Source organism: Ochotona princeps, chromosome 2 (assembly GCF_030435755.1).
Source record: "Ochotona princeps isolate mOchPri1 chromosome 2, mOchPri1.hap1, whole genome shotgun sequence".
NCBI classification, from domain to species: domain Eukaryota; kingdom Metazoa; phylum Chordata; class Mammalia; order Lagomorpha; family Ochotonidae; genus Ochotona; species Ochotona princeps.
In genome coordinates, this window is record NC_080833.1 from 13,757,547 (window position 1) to 13,774,901 (window position 17,355).

The 17,355-nt window shown below is 40.2% G+C and overlaps 1 protein-coding gene across 12 annotated transcripts in view; it reads right to left on the bottom strand.

Moving 5' to 3' along the window:
* The window catches only part of EIF4G3 (eukaryotic translation initiation factor 4 gamma 3), a 352,621-nt gene that overhangs the window by 220,883 nt on the left and 114,383 nt on the right, over positions 1-17,355 (bottom strand). For 10 of the 12 annotated variants that reach the window (XM_058676306.1, XM_058676302.1, XM_058676342.1 and 7 more), the window contains exon 3: positions 2,540-2,668. The exons of the other annotated variants lie outside the window; for them this stretch is intronic. In XM_058676306.1, coding sequence (XP_058532289.1) covers positions 2,540-2,668 — 129 coding nt within the window. The remainder of the gene's footprint in view (positions 1-2,539; positions 2,669-17,355) is intronic. 12 annotated transcript variants of the gene reach the window in all.

Here is a 17,355-nt window from a genome sequence, read left to right on the forward strand (position 1 = left end):
CTAAATCCAGGATAAATTAATTTATACATGTCTAAGTAGGACTATTTTAATTATGGCATGGCAAATTTGAAATTCTTTCTCAAATGTTCTAAAATATCATTAATCAGCTTCTGCTTTAGCATTATTCATAGTAATTCCTTACATTTCTTATTATTCAAGTGCAAAAATGTCCTAAAACGCCAAGGCCAACACTGAAAGGGTAATGTTGATACACATGCAAATACCAATGACCTGAAATAGAATGTATCAATGTTATTTGCAGGCCCAGCATGGCAGCCTAGTGGCTAAGGTCCTTGCTTTGCATATGCTGGGATCCCAAATGGGTACCAATTCATATCCTTGTGGCTCTGCTTCCCTTCCAGCTCCCTGCCTGTGGTCTGGGAAAGCAGTTGAGGACAGTCCAAAGCTTTGGGATCCTGCACCAACATGGGAGACCTGGAAGAGGCTCCAGGCTCCTGGCTTCAGATCGGCGCAGCTCCAGCCATTGAGGCTACTTTGGCAGTGAGTCATCGGACGGAAGATCTTCCTCTGTATATCTGACTTTGCAATAAAAAATAAATAAATCTATTAAAAATAAATAAATCTTAAAAAGGTTATTGGCTTGACTCCTCACTCTTTTCCAATAAGCTACTGGAACTACAGCTAGCAATTACCTACAAGGAAACTTCAACAAACATGCAATATCAAGTTCAACAATATCCTTGGAAAAATCTTAAAACGAAAGAGAATCAAAGAAGCCTCTAAAACACTGTTAGGGGGCTAGCATCATTGGCATAGTACGCTACTCTTCCACCTTTGGCACTGGCATCCCGTATGGGCATTGGTTCATGTCCCAGCTGCTCTACTTCCAGCCAAGTTTCCTGCTTATGGTCTGGCAAAGCAGCGGAGGATGGCCAAGTCCTTGAGACTCTGCACCCAAGTGGCAGACCCAGAAGAAGCTGCTGGTTCATGATTTCAGATCAGCTCAACTCTGGATGCTTGCAGCCATTTGGGAAGTGAACCAGTGAATGAAAGAGATCTTTGTCTCCTTTTCTCTGTATATCTGCCTTTCAAAAAAAAAATCTTAAAAAAAAAAAAAAACACGGTCTGTCTGTTAGATCTATTAAGCAGAAATCCACTAAGGAATTCATAATTTATTAACCGTTCAACAGAAATTTAAATCTATCAAAATCTAATCATCTAGATGTAACTAATAATCATAAAATACATGACACAGCAGTTAAGAAGCAGCTACATTCCATATTTGAAGGTCAGGGTTCAAGTCCCAGCTCTGCTCCTCAGTCCAGTTTCCGGCTGTGTGCACGCTAGGAGGCAGCAGGTGAGGGCCCAAGGAGTCACGTCCTTGTCCCCTACTTAGGGGCTGGTTCCCAGACATTTGGGGAATGAACCAAGGGATGGGAAGTCTGGCTGTCTATTGTTCAAATAAAATAAACAAAAAATAATTAACAAAGAAACCAACAAACTAAAAATACTGATGAAGTTACTAAAGAGCAGAAAAGCTCCATTTTTCACAGAAGTAGAAAATAACCCACACTCCACCAGAAAAGAGAGTAGAAGACAGTGGTAGATGACATCCTGAAAACTAAATCAGTGCTTTCTGGGTTTTCATAATTTCACTATCTGTTCATTCATTCATTCATTCACTCATCTATTTTCAGAGGCAGAGAGACAAACAGCTCTCCTTTGTAGACTAACTCTCCAAATGCTAGCAACAGTTGTTAATAATCTGGCACCCAAGTCTCTTAAGTGGAAACACATCACTCAAGCAGAAATATCACGCGAAGCATCTCCAACAACAGGCAGCTGGAGTTAAGATCTGGAGCAAGGAATAACATGGAGGTATTCTGGAGTGGGATGTGGATGCAGACTCCCAAACTATCATGATCAATGCCTGTTCCTGAAAAAAACTTTTAATGGACTTTAGAATCACATTCTAATTATTAAAACAACAACAACAACAACAAAGAAAAACAATACAACACTGAAAATAATGTTTAATGATTCCAAAATGGAGGCAACCGACAGGAATAGCAAGCTGCCACCTATGTATGGCACCAGCATCCCATATGTCACTGGTTTGTATCCCAGCTGCTCCACTTCCAAGCCAGCTCCCTGTTAATGCATCAGGCAAAGCAGGTGAGGATGGACAAAGTATTTAGTCTCCTAAACCCATGTAGGAGACCTAGAAGAAGCTCCTGACTCCTGGCTTTTGATTTGCCCAGCTTAAGCTGCTGCAGCCATTTGGGGAATGAACCAGTGGAAGCGAGATATTTTTCCTTCTATCCCTCTCTCCTACTCTCTATGTAACTCTGCTTTTCCAACAAAAACTAATAAATGTTCAAAACAAATGATTCCAGAATTAAATGGATGAAACTGTAACCAGACCTCATTATTAGAAGGGTGGCCACAGAGAATAAAAATTATACTTCCAGCACCGGGTCTATGTTAACACCCAAACATCTGTTTTAAAGACTGTTTTCATAAAAAATAAGTACTCCTTTTACATGAACAGTCAAGGGGGCAGGGGAGCTGTTCTTACTTGAGAGAGTCCAGGGGACGATGCATGTCCCGGGGGCGTTGCCGCAAGATTTGGATGCCCCTTGTTTATCTCATGTGCTGAATAAGGGGAAGGGGTTGGGGGCCCCTGCTGTCTTGCGACTTGTGTTACCTGTAAGGAAATCAGAATTCAGTAAGAGCTGTATCCTAGTAACTCAACCTTAATATAGCTAAACTGAGAAACTCATTTCAGAAAATCACATTTTTCTGTCTTAAAATTTATGCCATAACAAGTATCAGAATAAAGGATTACATTTCTAAAATGGAAAGAAGGTGCCATAAGTATTTCTACCAAATTAACAAAAGATTTACTTTTTAAAAATGTATTTCTATGAAATTTACAGAGAGGCAGAGAGTCAGCGAGTAGGAGTGAGACAGAGAGAGATCTCCCATATCCTGGTTCACTTGCCAGAAGCTGAGGCTGAGCCAGGCCAAACCCAAGGATCAAGGAACTTGTTCTCCCATGTGCCAGGAACTCAAGACCTTGAGCCATCACCTGCCAAATCCCCAGTGTACTCTAGTAGGAAGCTGAACTAGGAAGCAGGGCAGACCTCAAACCCAGGCACTTCCCAAAACACCTGTTCATGATAAAAGATTGTTGAAGCATCAAATCTAAACCAAAAACCTTAAAGAAAAAAAAAGCCAAGTGAAAGACAGACTAGAAACTATTCACTATACGATGCCACTTTACATATTAGAAATCAGATAAATGATTCCGGGGAGGGGTGACCGAAATGGGGCACAGAATTCTAGAGTGATGTAACTTTCCTGTATGTTGACTATACCAGCAAGTACCTGGCCTGTGTTTCTCAAGACTTGGAATTAATACACTTGACAAAAAAAGGGAAAAAAGTTTATCTGTCATACCCAAATAAATTCTAACCCCCAAACAGGCAAAAGTCTTAAGAGAACAAATAATTACATTAAGGTCCTTAAAAAGTACACCTAGGAGGTGATACTACAACACACCCAGTTAAGCTGCTATCTGCAATGCCAGCATTCCATAATCAAAGCACCAGTTTCTGTCTCCTGCCCTGCTTCTAATTAAGCTCACTGTTGATGCATCTAAGAAAGTAACAGAAGACGGACGAAGAAAGTATTTGAGCCCCTAACACCAATATGTGAAACTAGGTGGACTTTCTGGCTCCTGGATTGAGCCTGGCACAGCCCTGGCTGTTGTACATATTTGGGGAGGAAACCAGTAAATGTACAATATTTTCCTCACTTCCATTTCTCTCTCTCGCTCTTTCTCCCCCTCGCTCTTTCTCCCCCTCGCTCTTTCTCTCCACTCCCTGCTGTGGGGAGCGGCCGACCCCACACGGATGAGAGGTTTCAAGATGGCGGCTGGCCAAGTGCCAGGAGGTGGGACTTGTCCCGCCAGTTGGGCAGGCAGGAAGTCACAAGGATAAGCTAATTCTCTCTGGCTGCGATTGCTGGCCTATCAGATAGCGACCCGTAGACCCCGTGCAGAAGCGATTGGTGGAAGAACTGTATATAAACAGTTCACTTTCGGCAATAAACGGCCTTTTTTGGTTCGCCCTCTCGTTTTGGTTTTGTCTCTCCTTTTTGGTTCGTGACATTCTGGTGGCCCTTACGGGGGGAATAAAGAGACGGGAAGAATTGGGAAGAAGGGTAGTGGAAAACGGGAGGAAGGGTGGCGAAGAAGCGGGTAGGAAAGCTTAGACGGGGACAGGAGCAGCGGAGAAAAGGTTTTAAAACGCAGCCGCTTTTGCCAGTTTTTCCCGGACCTCCAAGAATACTCCTCATCATTTAGTGTCACACCCTGCCTAAATGTATCATCCTGCTATTCAAATAAATCATCTTCTTTAAAAGGAAAAAGTGTATCTAAATAAGCATGTACATGACATGTGTAGGTTTCTATCTACATGTCTTTGTGTATATGTAAGAATAATATAAATATATATATGTATTTTAAGATGAACAAAAACTATTACAAATATCTTTCTTATTTACATTCCCCAATATACTAGTCATGAATTGCTACTACAGAAAACTATTAGAATGCTTTTATTTAACAAAAAAATGTATTTTCTCCTTTTGTTGGAAATAAGTTGGAAATAAGTTTTCTATGAGCCCATGACTAATATGAAATCAGTTCACTCAGTATCTACCCAGGACCTACCCAATCAATGCTAGACAACCCACCCTTCTCTATCCTTCACAGACAGTAGGCAACTCTGTCCTCCTTAAAGCAAATTTCTTTAATGTTAGGAGGCCATGAAACCTTTGGCAACCTATTAAAAAGCAAATATCTTCTTAGAATCATAGTTTTAAATGCATAAAATGTACAGAATAATCATAAAAATTATACATAATTCCCAGTTTATACTGGTTTGATAGAAGTTTTCAACTTGTGATGTTGTTTTACAACATCAAAGCACACCAAAGCAACCATCCTATTTTTAATGTTCTGTTCTTTAAATTTATTGAGCTATTCCTTACTATATTAATAAAGCAGACTTTGTGTCAGGTGATTTTGTCCAACTGTAAGATAATGTAAGCATGTTCTGAGTACTTTTTAGGCAGATATGCTAAGCTTTGATGTTCAATATCTTAACACATTTTCAATACACATTTTCAACCTATATAACTCCATCATAAATTCAGTCACAACTGGCATAAAGTATTAAAATAAATTCTTTATGTAATGACATGTGCTCTTTATTAGTCCTTAAAAATAAGAACTAAGGGCCAATGGTGCTGCACAACAAGTTAAGCCACATCTATAACATTGGCATTCAATAACAAACTGCTGGCTTAAGTCCTAGCTGTGCCACTTCGTTCTAGCATCCTGTTCATGTATCTGGTGGGGGCACGGGGGACTGTAAAAGATGGCCTACAAGTCTGGGTTTGGACCACTGTCACCCACATGAAGATCTGAATGGAATTCAAGACTCTGGGCTTCAGCCTGGCCCACCACCACCAGCAGCAGCCGCTTGGACAGAGAACCAGTGGATGAAAGATCTCTCTCTACTTTTTCAAAAAATTAATTAAAAAAAATCAGAGGCATTCATCACTCAAATAAATGAAAGACAAAATCCAATGTTGGATTTTCAGGAATGTAAGTAAGACATTACCTTGCATCAACAGACATTAATATTTGAAATCAGGAACAAAAATTTTTTTTACAACTTTAAAAAAGGATTTCTACAAACCAACAAAGAATGAAAATTTTATAAATTACTCTAGATGAAGATTAGCAATCATCGGATAAGCTTATCTGAAAACAGCAAGTACTAGATTGGTCCATAAACACAATGCTTGGATGAGAAAAAAAGTCACTTTTGTGAAGCCAAAAGTACTTTGTTCTTGCTATAAAGAAATCTTCCTTGAGGATAACCTCAAGGAAAAACAATTTTAAAATGCATATTCTTGAGGTATGCATCATCCAGTCCACCTAAACAGTTACACAGGATTCCTTTTGTACTGGGCAACCTATTAGACTTTTCAAATATGGGAATTTCTACTAATAAAAGTAGTCGAAAGAAAACAATCTGTATCAAAATCATAGAAAAATTAGAATTTACAAAAATGGTCATCCCAGAACAGGCTGATACATGAAATGAGCATTTCTGAGTTTCACTGTACTATATTCAGTTTAATAATAGTGCCCAAACTGCATGGGGCACTATATATTAATTTTTGAGTATCATACTATCTGATGCTATATTATATAGCTGAAATGTTATGCCAGGAGAAAAAGGTAAACCACACAGAAGAGGAAGATAACAGAACTGTATTCTAAACACATGGCTGGCACAAGCAACAATGAATTTACTGTGAATAGAAGCCAAATTTAAAATAAAATTTGAGTAACTCCCATAAAATATTCCTAACCGCTGAATCTTCTCTCTGGATGACCTGTCCTGCACATAGGCCCTAGGTGACATTTTCACTGATTTTTCACAGATGCATACTTCAAAGCAGAACAACTTATTCAAGAAGCTGCCTCTTTTACTTCTCTCTCAGGTTGCTTTGATTCAGATCATACTGTTGTAAAATCCACCTGCTTGAGAAGCAATTCAAGGAAGCTTCATACAAGGAAATAAAAACTATGTTTTCTTGATATGTGAAAAAATGTTACTACAAGGCCTGGCACAGTGGCCTAGCAGCTAAAATCCTTACCTTGAACGTGCTGGAATCCCATATGGGTGCCGGTTCTAATCCCGGCAGCTCCACTTCCCATCCAGCTCCCTGCTTGTGGCCTGGGAAAGCAGGTGAGGACAGCCCAAAGCCTTGGGACACTGCACCCGTGAGGGACACCCAGAAGCAGCCCTGGTTCCTGGCTTCGGCTCCTTTTCAGCCATTTGGGGAATGAACCAGCGGACTCAAATTACAGAGAGGAAAAGAGGTAGAGAAGAAGATCTTCCCTCTGTTGATTCACTCCCCCCAAGTGGCCGCAACAGCAGGAGCTGAGCCAAACCAAAACCAGGGCTCCTTCCAGGTCTCTCACGTGGGTGCAGGGTCCCAAGGCTTTGGGCCATTCCCGACTGCTTTCCCAGGCCCTGGGCAGGGAGCTGAATGAGAAGCAGGGCCGTCTATAAGCTATACCACCCTGAATGCGCCAAATCCCGTCTGATCTCAGAAGCTAAGCAGGGTCAGGCCTGATTAGTACTTGGATGGGAGAAGCAGCCACCCATATGGGATCTTGGTTTGTGCAAGGTGAGGACTTTAGTCACTAGGCTACCATGCTGGCCCGAGTTCCAACAGATTTAATTTTTATTCTCCTATGTATAGAATATGTCATCTGCAAAGAGGTCATGAAAGAGATCATTCCTTGTCTACAATTTTTTTTTGGGGGGGGCCTAATAGCAAAAGTATGTCAAACAGTAACAGTGAAAGTGGGCATCCTTATCCAGTTTTTGATCTTGGTGGAAAAGCTACCAGTCTTTCCCTGTTCATAATGACACAGGCATTTGGGTTTCCACACATTGCCTTGATGGTGTAATAGAATGTTCCTTTTGTGTCTACCTTGCTTAAGGTTAGCATGATGTAGTATTGGATTTTACCAAATGCCTTCTTTGCAGACGACCGTATGGTTTTTTTTTTTCTTCAATTTGTTGAACCGTCCCTGCATGCTTGGGATGAATCCCACCTGGCTCAGAGGAATGATCTGTCTTAGGTACTGTTGGATCCTGTTGGCTAGTATTTTGTTGAGGATTTTTGCATCTATGTTCATCAGGAACAATGGTCTATTGCTCTCTTTTCTGTTTCTCTGTTGTATCTATCTGACTTTGGTGTAAGGTGATGTTGGCTTCATATAAACAGCTTGGAAGGACTGCCTCCCTTTTCGTTGTTTTGAAAAGCTTGTGGAGGATTTGAGTAAGTAGTTCTTGGAACGTTCTGTCTGGACTTTTCTTTTTTGGGAGAGATTTAATTACTGATTCAATCTTCATCCTGGCTATAGGGCTATTTAGATTTTTCAATTACTTCATGATTCAGTTTTAGTAAATGCCATGTACAGAAATCTATCCATTTCTTCTAGATCTTCTGGTTTGTTGACACATAGCTGCTTGAAGTAATTCTTAATTATCCTATGTATATCTGAGATATCTGTTGCTACAGTTTATTTTTCATCTCTGATTCTACTGACTCGTATCTTTTTTTGATTATTAGTTTAGTTACTAGGGAATTTATTTTGTTGATTTTCTCAAAGAACCAGCCCTTCAATTCATTGATCTGTGCATTATTCTTTTGGTCTCTATATGGTTTATTTTAATTTTTTTTTTCTGCTAATCTTGAGATTATATTGCTGCTGTTTTTCTAGCTCCTTATATATGCTTAGCCAGTTTACCTGGTGCCTTTCTTTTGTCTTTTTTATAATTTATTATTATTTACTTTTATTATTGGAAAGTCAGACTTAGAGAAGGAGAGACAGATCTTCCTTTACTAGTTCACTCCCCAAGTGGCCTCAATGGCCAGAGCTGAGCTGATCCCAAAGCCAGGAACCAGGAGCTTCTTCCGGGTCTCCCACATGGGTGCAGGGTCCCAAGGCTTCTGGCCATCCTCGACTCTTTCCCAGCCAACATGTAGGGGGCTGGAAGGGAAGTGGAGCAGCCAGGATAAGAACTGTTGCCCATATGGAATCCCAGCACATGTAAGGTGAGGACTTTAGCCACTAGGCTTACCATGCCAGGACTACCTGGTGCCTTTCTAATTTCATGACATGAGCACTAATGCAATGACCTTTCCTCTTAACACTGCCGTGATCATGTCCCACACGTTTCAATATGTTGTGGTGTTGCTTTTTTTTTCCACTTTATTATTTTACGATACTTCCACAGGGTCTGGGATTTCCCTTAACCCCTCCTCATATCACTCCATCCCAGTGCTTTCCCTTCTATTATTAGAATACTGTAATTTTTCATAATAGTCATAAATTCATTATTCTGCTATTTAAGTGTATCCTGGTACTGCGGGCATGGACAGTGGCAGACAGTCAAGCATCCTATTGTCAAGATATAGTACTCAGTTTCACTGGGAGTCCATCTTTGTCTAGAAGTAGAGATACACACTGCATTGTATCTTCACATCTGCATATGACACTCTACTGCAGTTACTATACATCCCCTTAAATGAAAAGCCACAAAACAAACTCAACAACAGGAAGAAAAATTGAAATTTACAACACATGAAGTCAAAAAACATGCTACTGAATGACTAATGTATTGCTAAGAAATTAAAATCAAGAACCTTCTTGAAAAATATGATGCTATTGTACGACCATGAATCAATAAGAAAAACACTGTTTTGAAGACATGAAAATAAAAACAAAAACATCAAAATCCATGAAATAGAGTTTCCACTGATCTTTGTTGTTGGTGAGATGTGTCGCCTGTAGGCAACAGATAGATGGATCCTGTTTTTGATCTAGTCACTGATCTAAGTCTTTTCATTGATAAGCTTAAACCATCTACATTCAGCATTAATGTCAACAGGTAGTGATTTGATCCTGTCATTTTAGCAATGGATTTCTAGTTGGTTGATTTTGGGTTTTTTTGTTATTTTATTCATATGTTCTGCAAGTTTGCCTTTGGATTTGGAAGGTGCTATTCTTTCTGTCTGTAACACATTTTTTTAAAAGATTTGTTAATTTCTACTGGAAAGGCAGATATACAGAGAGGAGAAACAGAGAGGAAGATCTTCTATCTGATGATTCACTCCACAAGCGGTCACCACAGTCAGAGCTGAGCTGATCCGAAGCTGGGAGCCTAAAGCCTCTTCCGGATCTCCCACACGGATGTAAGGTTCCAAGGTTTTGGGCCATCCTCCATTGCTTTCCGAGGCCACAAACATGAGTTGGATGGGAAGCGGGGCCACCAGGATTAGAACTGATGCCCATATGTGATCCCGGTGTGTAACGTGCGGACCTTAATCATTAAGCTACTGTGCCAGGCCCCATGTAACACATTTTAAAGCAATGTTTGTACTCTACAAGATATAGGCACTGGTAAAAACTTCTTAGAAAAATCACACAAAGCTCAGGCAGTCAAAGCCAAAATAAACTAACGGGACTACATCAAACTAAGAAGCTTCTTTTCAGCAAAGAAAACCATTGACAAAGCAGAGAAGCAACCAACAGAATGGGAGAAAATCTTTGCATACTACACAACAGATAGCAGACTAATATCCAGGATTTACAAAGAGCTTCAAAAACTCAATGACAGCAAAACAAACAACACTGTGAAAACAATACTATGAAGAAATGGGCAAAGGAAATGAGCAAGCATTTTTCAAATGAACAAATTTAAATGGCTAATAGATATATGAAAAAATGTTCAGGCTGCATAGCTATTAGAGAAAAACAAATAAAAACTACACTGAGGGTCCACTTAACACTAATGCGATTGGCCTACATTTGGAAATCTACTAACAGCGCCTGCTGGTGTGGATGTGGGGGAAAAGGTACCCTACTGAAAGTAGGGGTGTGGTACAGTACAGTCACTGTGGAAGTCAGCACGGAGAGTAACAAAACAACTGAAAATTATCATATGACCCAGTTATCCCACTCCTGAGCGTATATTCAAAAGAAGCAAAATCTGCATATGAAAAAGTGACCTGTAACCCTATATTTAGAGCAGCACAACTTATAACAGCAAAGACATGGAAGCAACTCAGACGCTGTTTGAAGAGGAATGAAGAACTAAACTACAGTTTCTTCATCCACTCCACAGACTACTACTCTATCATTATAAAGAATGACATTCTAACATTTGAAACAAAATGGTCACAACTAAAGACCATTATGCTCTTGATATAAACTAATCTCAACAGGACAAATATGTTCTTTCTGATATGAAGGCAAACACCATGCAAAATACCAAATAAACAGATGTATAGGTAAATATGCATATATTCTCAAAGATGAACTGTTAAATGTAGACTAGCATACTGGTCAGATATATTATAGGATACATTAATACTCCCAAATAAAGGGAGGTCTCCCAATGAAACTGTTCAATATACTTTGACAATGTATTAGATTTTCTAGCATTGGCTATAGCTGCCATTCTTGATGTACTTAAATAGTGGAACATTAAACTTGCATGCTACTAAAGGACTATACTACTCTAATAATATGGGGGGAAATAGTGGAAGGGAAAATGGGAGAAGAGGAAAGCAGAATGGGAGAAAGGGGAGAGCAGGGGGGCAATTCCCATACCTACAAAAATGTATGAAGGAAAATAATACAAGTAATTTTAAAAATCTTAAAAACAAATGGTTAACAGACATGAAAAAAAATACTTAGATTCCCTAGTTATTATGGAAATACGAATAAAAACCACACTGAGATTCCACCTAGCACTAGTAAAAATAGTCTACATACAGAAATGTAATACCTACTAGCCAGGATGCGGGCGGGAAAGATGCCCTAACTCCACTCCTGATGGGAGTGTAGACTAGTGCAACCACTATGGAAGTCACTACGCAGAATGCTCAGATGCAGTAGGCAACACCCCCGCCCCAGGAACAAAAGGGGAACTCCCAAATGGAACTATTAAAAATACACTGACAACAGGATACAAGAGTATTGCCACTGTCTACACCTACAATGCCATGATACACTAAACAGCAGAGTGCTAGACTTGTGACTGTTGCTGAAGGACTATACAATTGTAATAATATGGGGGAACTGTGGGGGGGAATGGTAGGTAGAGGGGGAATCCCTGTGCCTGTGGAAATGTATCATTTAAATTAAAAAAAAAGACACACTTTTATTTCTTACAGATACTTTGTTCTGGCATTGGCTATATATAATATGAAGCTTCCAGAACTCTCAATACTGGTAGAAATGTAAACTGGTAAAATTACTTTGGGAAAAAATTTGGCATTAGCGAGCACACTTGAAATTAGTCCTGTTATGATTCAGCTTTTCTATTACTTAGGTATACAGTCATGAAAAATTAATGCAAATGTGTACATGTGTATAAACATTCACAGTTGGTATTTTTCTGAATAATCCCAAACTGGGTAGAAAAACTAAACTATTAAATAATGGATCAATGGTGAAATGGTTTCCCTATGAAAATAATTTAAAAAAAACTATGAATCTACATAGTTACTGAGTGAAACCTAGCATAAAAGAATATTTATAGTATGATTCTACCTGTAAAGACCACCACAGAACTCCCACTGGAGAGCGTGAGCTGGGATGGGGCAGACCAGACTAGGCAGGGCTACAATACCTGTGAGCCTCATGTGAGCTAAATCAGGGAAAAGTCAGGCCGTGCTGATTGTTCCTACTGGTGTAAACTACAATTAGAGTGGGTGAGGGTTGTTTGGGCTTAGCCACAGCATCAGCTGGCAGAAGCTGGCATTGGGTGCTAATTCTGTCAAGTTAAACCACAGAATCATCTGGACAGCGCGTAATCCAGGAGTGGGAGAGGCCTGGGAGGGAACTAGTGGGCTCCTCCCTCTTGGGTTACCACTTCCACGGGAGGGCACAAAAACTAGGACAGGAGCAGTGTTGGCTAGACAGAGAAACACCCAAGAACATCAGTGAGGGCTGCATAGTTGAGCTGGTTAGATGGAACTAAGCATTAATACCCATTGACACGTATGAGAGCTGAATGGGACGTGGGACAGACTGGACTAGTTTGCTAAACGTTCTGGCAAACCAGGGTAGCGGGCAGGCCTGGTGGGGGTTATTGCGGGTCGCTCCGACTAGGCTGCAGCTCCCACTGGTTTATGTGAGGGCCGAGTGTGTGCTGGGCAGAACCAGGCTGGACTGCAGCGCCCATTGGTTTGCATGGAGGACAGCGCTGGGAACAGAGCCGACCCAGCGATTGCAACCACCAGCTGATGGGGGCGATGCACTGTGCCAGGTTCTGTACTTGCTAATACATACAAGAATCTGGTCTGGGAACACCTCAGACAAAGTTTCTTTGGGGATCCCCCAATAGAAATGCTGGACTCAGAACCTTAACCATGAAAAGACAGAAGACAGAACAAGTCAGTCAACCACCTCAGCTACATATTGACAGTGAAAAACTGGACAAACAGAGACTCTAAGATGGACTATGTCAATCAGTGGATTTTTCAACAACCTCATTGTACTTGGAGTGGCAACAATGGCAAGAATTCATAACGGCTGAACTATCCAAACCACTTGAGCAAGACCCTTGGAGCATACCCCACAACCGGGACCTGGGATGTGTGGGAGACTGGGTGGGGCTTCTCCCTTAAAATTCCCCTTTACCTCAGATTTATGAAGTAAACAGTATGGAAATAACAGTCTTACCCATTTTCCTGTAGCTCTTGAACCTTTTTACCCTAATTAACTATGTAAAGATTGTCAAAATTAGGGCCCGGCGGTGTGGCCTAGCGGCTAAAGTTCTCGCCTTGAACATCCCGGGATCCCATATGGGCACTGGTTCTAATCCCGGCAGCTCTACTTCCCATCCAGCTCCCTGCTTGTGGCCTGGGAAAGCAGTCGAGGACGGCCCAAGGCATTGGGACACTGCACCCGTGTGGGAGACCTGGTAGAGGCTCCTGGTTCCTGGCTTCGGATTGGCGCAGCACCGGCCGTTGCAGCTCACTTGGGGAGTGAATCATCGGACGGAGGATCTTCCTCTCTGTCTCTCCTTCTCTCTGTATAGCTGACTTTGTAATAAAATAAGTAAATCTTTAAAAAAAATAAATTTAATGACTTAAACATTATTCCTTTCCACCACATCCATCAACAAAACAGATAATAAATAAAAATAAGCAAAGTACTTGAAAACCAAGTACTAGTTACAACGGTTTCAGAATGCTATTGTGCAAAGCAGAAAGAACATAAAAACTACAGCTACAAAAAGAAAACATCAAAAACTAAGACTTGTGAAAACACCAGTTGACCAGTGATGTGTTCAGAGATTGGAATAGTCTGCAGAGCTGAACTACCATTCAAGATCTCTACTTCAAATTTTTTTTATAAAAACCAGTAATATTCTGGTAGTTTCTGACCAATGTGTCCTTCACAAATTTTAAGGTAAATTACAAAGAGCATGCAAACTAAGAGTACATATTAGGTATAAAACACTAACTTACCTGATATGGTCAAATATTTTGGCCAATTAAGACCTCTACAACCACAATTTATTAATTTATTTATTTTCTTTCTTTTTTTTTCTCTCTCTCTCACTCTTTCTTTCTTTCTTAGATTTATTTATTTTACTGGAAAGGCAGACTTACAGAAAAAAGGAGAGACAGAGAAAAAGATGTTCCAGGCACTGGTTCACTTTCCAAATAACCACAATGGCCAGAGCCGAGCTCATCAAAAGCCAGGAGTCAGGAGCTTCTTTTCGGTTTCCCACATGAATGCAGGGTCTCAAGGCTTTGGGTCATCCTCTACTGCTTTCTTAGGCCACAAACAGGGAGCTGGATGGGAAGCAGGGCCACTGGAATTAGAACTAGTGCCCCTACGGGAACCTGGCGTGTTCAAGGCAAGGACTCTGGCCACTTGGCCATTGTGCTGGGCCCCTAGTTTCATTTCTGATCTAGCTTGTTAGGAGGGAAAAGTAAAATGGCTCAAAAGCTTGAGTCTCCACAACCCACATTAAAGAACTGGATGGCGCTCTAGGCTCCTGGCTGATGTTGGCCACTGGAGAGGGAACCTGCGGAAGCATGCTATCTCTGTCTCTTGCTCTCATTCTCATTCTGCCTATCAAATAATTACATACAGAAAATATTAAAAATCAAGTTCCCTGAGCATGATTGCTCTTTCCTTACACATAACAATGGAAATACCATTCAGTAAATACACGAGGAAAATTGGACAGGTGTAAATACTAAAAATTAGAGCTATGGAGCACTGGAGAGAAGATATTCCCAGCTTCCCAAACTCAGATATTACAGCCAGAAGTCAAGCCCTGCTATGCAAAAATTCTGGCTGACTCGCACTGTACCTCCCAGCTTTTCAAGACAAGACAGGCAAAAACGAAACAGTTCTACATGAAATTTTTTTGACTTCCAAAATACCAGACAAGCTAAAGACAAAATCAAAACAAAAAACAAAAACATAAAAAGAGTATGTCTTCATATTAAATACACAAAGGGGTAATACTGTGTGGCACAGGGGTTAAGCCACCACTTTCATATAAATCCAGTATCCCATATGAATTCTAGCTCACTGCTAATGTGCCTAAGAAAACAGAAGATGGCCTCTACCATCAACATGGGAGACATGGATGGATCGCCTGGCTCCTGGCTCCAATTTGCCCATCCCCAGAGGATAGAACATGCCTTTCTGTGTGTAGTCTCTCCCTCCTCTTCCTCTTCACTCCCCTTCAATAATTAAATCCTAAAATAAATTTTTTAAAACCCAATTTTTTAAATGAACAAACACAGAAAGTCAGTGTGTAAATAGTTACATGGATATTTCACAATAAAATCAAATATAAAATTTCTATACATACAGACTTGTGACCAGCTTCTAAACACAAAGGCATTGACAGAAAAATAAATAGTTAAATACTAGACAAAGACTCATCTTATTGCACATATATGTCTAATAAAAACAGAGTAATTCAAATAGGCACACTTTTATATTTGCTGGATTCTACACTAATGCCCACAATAGGTTACAGCAACCAGTCAAAACCAGGAATTGGGCATTCACTGCACACCTCCCACATTAATGGCAGCAATCGAATTACATTAGCCATCACTGCTAGTCCTTAATACTACATTAGCAGAAAGCTAATGTTGGCAGAGAGAGGACAGCTACAATTTAAATCTGACCTAATTGCTACGCTAACATCTATAATTTAACTTTTTAAAAGATTTATATACCAGCTGAGAGCCAGATTTATAAAGAAAAAATCTTCCATCTGCTGGGTCACTCCCCAAATGGCAATAACCAGAATGGAGCTGATCTGCAGCTAGGAACCAGGAGCCTCTTACAGGTCACAGGTCTCCCACATGGGTACAGGGACCCAAAACTTACACAATTCTCTGAGGCTTTTCTAGGCCATAGGAAGGGAGATAGCTCAGCAATAGAATAGCTGTGACTCAAACTGGCATCCACCTGGGATACTCATGCTACAGAAGATTAGCCTACTGAGCCATTGTTCTGAGCTCAATTTTTCAAAAAAAAAAATTTAGCAACCAAGTTTAAACAGTAAAAGGCATATGATTAATGTTTGTGAAGTCATCCCTTACTTTTTAATCACAAGATAAATATTCCTTAGTGAGCTCATCTAAAAGATTCCGACAGCTGCAACTCCCACATGGAAATGACTAAGTTCAATTTGGGGTAGTCTGGAATGATCCCAAAATTTTTCCTTACTTGTGCAAGTTCAATATCCTATACTCCTTAAATAACAGAATAAAGTTTTTTTCATTTATTAGTTTTTCATATCATCCTGATTCTTCCTTTAATTCATTTACTTCCCCAAATCTACAGCTACTAGGAAATAAATAAAGGGTGGTTTACTCAACTAAAAGCAGCACTACTGTGGTTACTAGGCAACCTTACTTAGCATCATGACATCACTCAAATGATCACACCATTATCATTTTCCACTCAGCACAAAGGAAAAAAAAAAGTTTCCCCCCCTCCAGCCTGCATTTATCAAGGTGAACTATATGACACTCCAGATATTCAAGTATGTTTGTAGTTAAGCAATTCCACATGGTTCAAGTAACACAGTCACTCTTTTCAGGTAATCAGTTCCAGAACAACCAAAGCCTCCTGAGAGAGAGAGAACATCAAAATGTGTAGATTCTCAAATCCTTTACATAAAAGGGTAAACACTTAAACAACAGCTATATAACCTTCCCATATACTTACATCATCCCTACATTACTTGTAATACCCAACACAGTAAAAGCTATGTAGCTGTTAAAATACTGCTTAGAGAATAAATAAGAAAAAAAAGAACACAAAAACTTCCATGAAGATGTGAAAATTTTTCTCTAATATTTTCTACTATTATTTGCTGATTCAGAACATGTGGCCATGGAAGACAGACCCTTTTTAACACTTAACACTTAAACACATATGTTAATGGGGCCATTGAGGTGGTTCAACTGTCTAATTTTCTGCCTACCAGGTGACAGCATCCCATATGGGCAACAATTAATGTCCCCGCTGCTGCACTTCCTGTCCATCTCCCTGCTTGTTTCCTGGGAAGACAGTGGAGGACGGGCCAAGTCCTTGAGGCCCTGCACCCACCTGGGGGATGCAGGGGAGGCTTCTCGCTCCTGACTTCATAACACTTAACTAACATTGAATAAATACTTACAGAATTAAATTTATCTTAATATCCTTAATAACTCTGTCTCTTCTCTAAC